The sequence below is a fragment of the Lepidothrix coronata genome, unplaced genomic scaffold, assembly GCF_001604755.1.
Source record: "Lepidothrix coronata isolate B3197 unplaced genomic scaffold, Lepidothrix_coronata-1.0 Scaffold352, whole genome shotgun sequence".
Lineage (NCBI taxonomy): Eukaryota > Metazoa > Chordata > Aves > Passeriformes > Pipridae > Lepidothrix > Lepidothrix coronata.
The window spans coordinates 14,424-16,452 of record NW_016690532.1 but is presented as its reverse complement, the minus strand read 5'-3'; the positions used below and the strand labels follow the sequence as shown (position 1 = coordinate 16,452).

The following is a 2,029-nucleotide window of genomic DNA, read 5'->3' as shown; positions in this document are numbered from 1 at the left end:
CATGGACCCCAACCTTTGTCCCCATGGACCCCAACCTTTGTCCCCATGGACCCCGATCCCCAACCCTGTGTGTCCCCGTCCCCACTGACATCCCCCCTCTGCTCCCCCATCCCCATCCTCCTCCCCATCCATCCCCATTCCCGATCTCCTGGGGGTCCCCACGCCACGGTGGGACCCCCAGCCCACCCCCCCGTGCCCCCCAGGTCCTGCACACCAACAGCCTCCTGCAGCCCGCCCGGGGCGAGGAGCTCTCGGCCGCTCTCCTCTCTGTCTTCGTGGACCGAGCCGCTGACCTGCCGGTGAGTGGGTGCCCCCCCCTCGGCCTGGGCCCCCCAGGATGCCCCCAAATGTCCACAGTGCCCCCATCACCCCCGTCCTGCCCCCCCAGCTCCGGAAGGGCTCCAAAGCCCCCTCCGCCTTCGCCAGCCTGGCCGTGGGCAACGTCTCCTTCAAGACCAAGGTAGGACGCAGTGGGGGGGGCTGGGGGGTGTTTGGGGGGGACCGGGGGGGGTCTCTCACCCCTTCTCGTCCCCCCAGACCTGCGCCCCGTCCTCAGAGCCCACATGGGACGAAGGCTTCTCCTTCCTCATCAGGCGGCCGCAGGAGGAGTCGCTGCAGCTCCAGGTCTCTGCCCCCCCCGGGGTGGGGGTCCCGTCCCCGCCGCCCCCCGGGGGTCCCGCGGGGGGGTCCTGAGCTACCTGTGCCCGCAGGTGAAGGAGGAGGGGGGGCAGCCCCTGGGCACCCTCAGCCTGCCCCTGCCCCAGCTCCTGGCCTCGGAGGGGCTGGCTCTGGACGGATGGTTCCCGCTGGCCGGGGGGGGCCCCGGCACCCAGATCCTGCTGCGGGCACAGCTGGGGGTGAGTGGGGTCCCGGGTGGGGGGGGGTGAGGTGAGACCCCCCCTCACTGCCCCTCTCGCCCCCCAGGTCCTGGTGTCGCAGCAGGTGGAGGCGGCGGCCGGGGGGTCCCTGGAGGGGGGGGACACGGACCCCCAGCCCGCGGAGGAGCGCGGGGAGGAGGAGGAGGGGGAGTGTGGGACGGGGGGGCTGCGCCAGCGCCTGCCCCCCAAGGACAGGTGGGAACGGGGGGGGCACGAGACCCCCCCGAGCATTGAGCCCCCAGCCCCACATTCCAGGGAGGGGGGTCCATGAGGCCCCCCTGTGAGGGGGGTCTTTGGGGGTGCTGACCCTCTGCCCCCGCAGCCCCCCGGAGCCGGTGGAGGGTCCCCGGGTCCAGCTCACGCTCTGGTACCACCGGGACGAGAGGAAGCTGGTGGCCATCGTCCACGCCTGCAGGTGAGCCTGGGGAGGGGGGCTCGGGGCTGGGACCCCCGGGCTGGGACCCCCCTCTGAGGCCTGACCCCCCCCAGGGAGCTGCGGGCGGTGGCGAAGGAGCTGCCGGACCCCTACGTGTCCCTGGTGCTGCTCCCCGACCGCAGCCGCGGCACCAAGAGGAAAACCAGCGTGCAGAGGAGGACCCTGAACCCCGACTTCAACGAGAGGTACGGGGGGTGGAGGGGGTCCTGTGCCACCCAGTACGGCCCAGTACGGCCCAGTACAGCCCAGTGTCCCCAGGTTCGAGTGGGACCTGTCCCTGGAGGAAGTGTCACGGCGGAGTCTGGAAGCTCACGTCAAATCCACCCTGTCCTTCATGACCCGCGAGAAGGAGGCGCTGGGGAAGGTAGGGGGGGTCCGGGGGGATCCGGGGGGGATTTCAGGCGGGTCTGGGGGGGTCCAGGGAGCCCCCTGAGCTTTTTCTCTCCCCCAGCTCCATCTGAACCTGGCGCAGGTGGACCTGTCCGAGGGGGGATCCCACTGGTGAGTGGGGCTGAGGGGCTGTGCCAGAACGGGGGGAGGGCTCGGGGGGGTCTCTGGGGTGGGGAGGACTGTGTCCCTGTGTCCCTGTGCCGCCCCCTCACCTCTCCCCCCGCACAGGTACGAGCTGCAGGATGAGCGGAGCGGCCCCTAGAGAGGAACCCCCGGCCCCAACCAGCCCCCCGTGGGGGGGACCCTCCGGCTGCCGCCGCCCCCC

General features: G+C 72.3%; 1 protein-coding gene across 1 annotated transcript in view; it reads left to right on the top strand.

The window, feature by feature from the left end:
• ESYT1 (extended synaptotagmin 1) overlaps positions 1-2,029 on the top strand; it is a gene marked incomplete at its 5' end in the record, with an annotated part of 8,211 nt that extends 6,182 nt beyond the window's left edge. Inside the window, 10 exons of the mRNA XM_017838650.1 lie at positions 182-299; positions 389-460; positions 538-624; positions 711-857; positions 925-1,073; positions 1,201-1,293; positions 1,368-1,499; positions 1,573-1,678; positions 1,766-1,815; positions 1,933-2,029. Of these exons, the coding sequence (XP_017694139.1) occupies positions 182-299; positions 389-460; positions 538-624; positions 711-857; positions 925-1,073; positions 1,201-1,293; positions 1,368-1,499; positions 1,573-1,678; positions 1,766-1,815; positions 1,933-1,966 (988 nt within the window). The remainder of the gene's footprint in view (positions 1-181; positions 300-388; positions 461-537; positions 625-710; positions 858-924; positions 1,074-1,200; positions 1,294-1,367; positions 1,500-1,572; positions 1,679-1,765; positions 1,816-1,932) is intronic.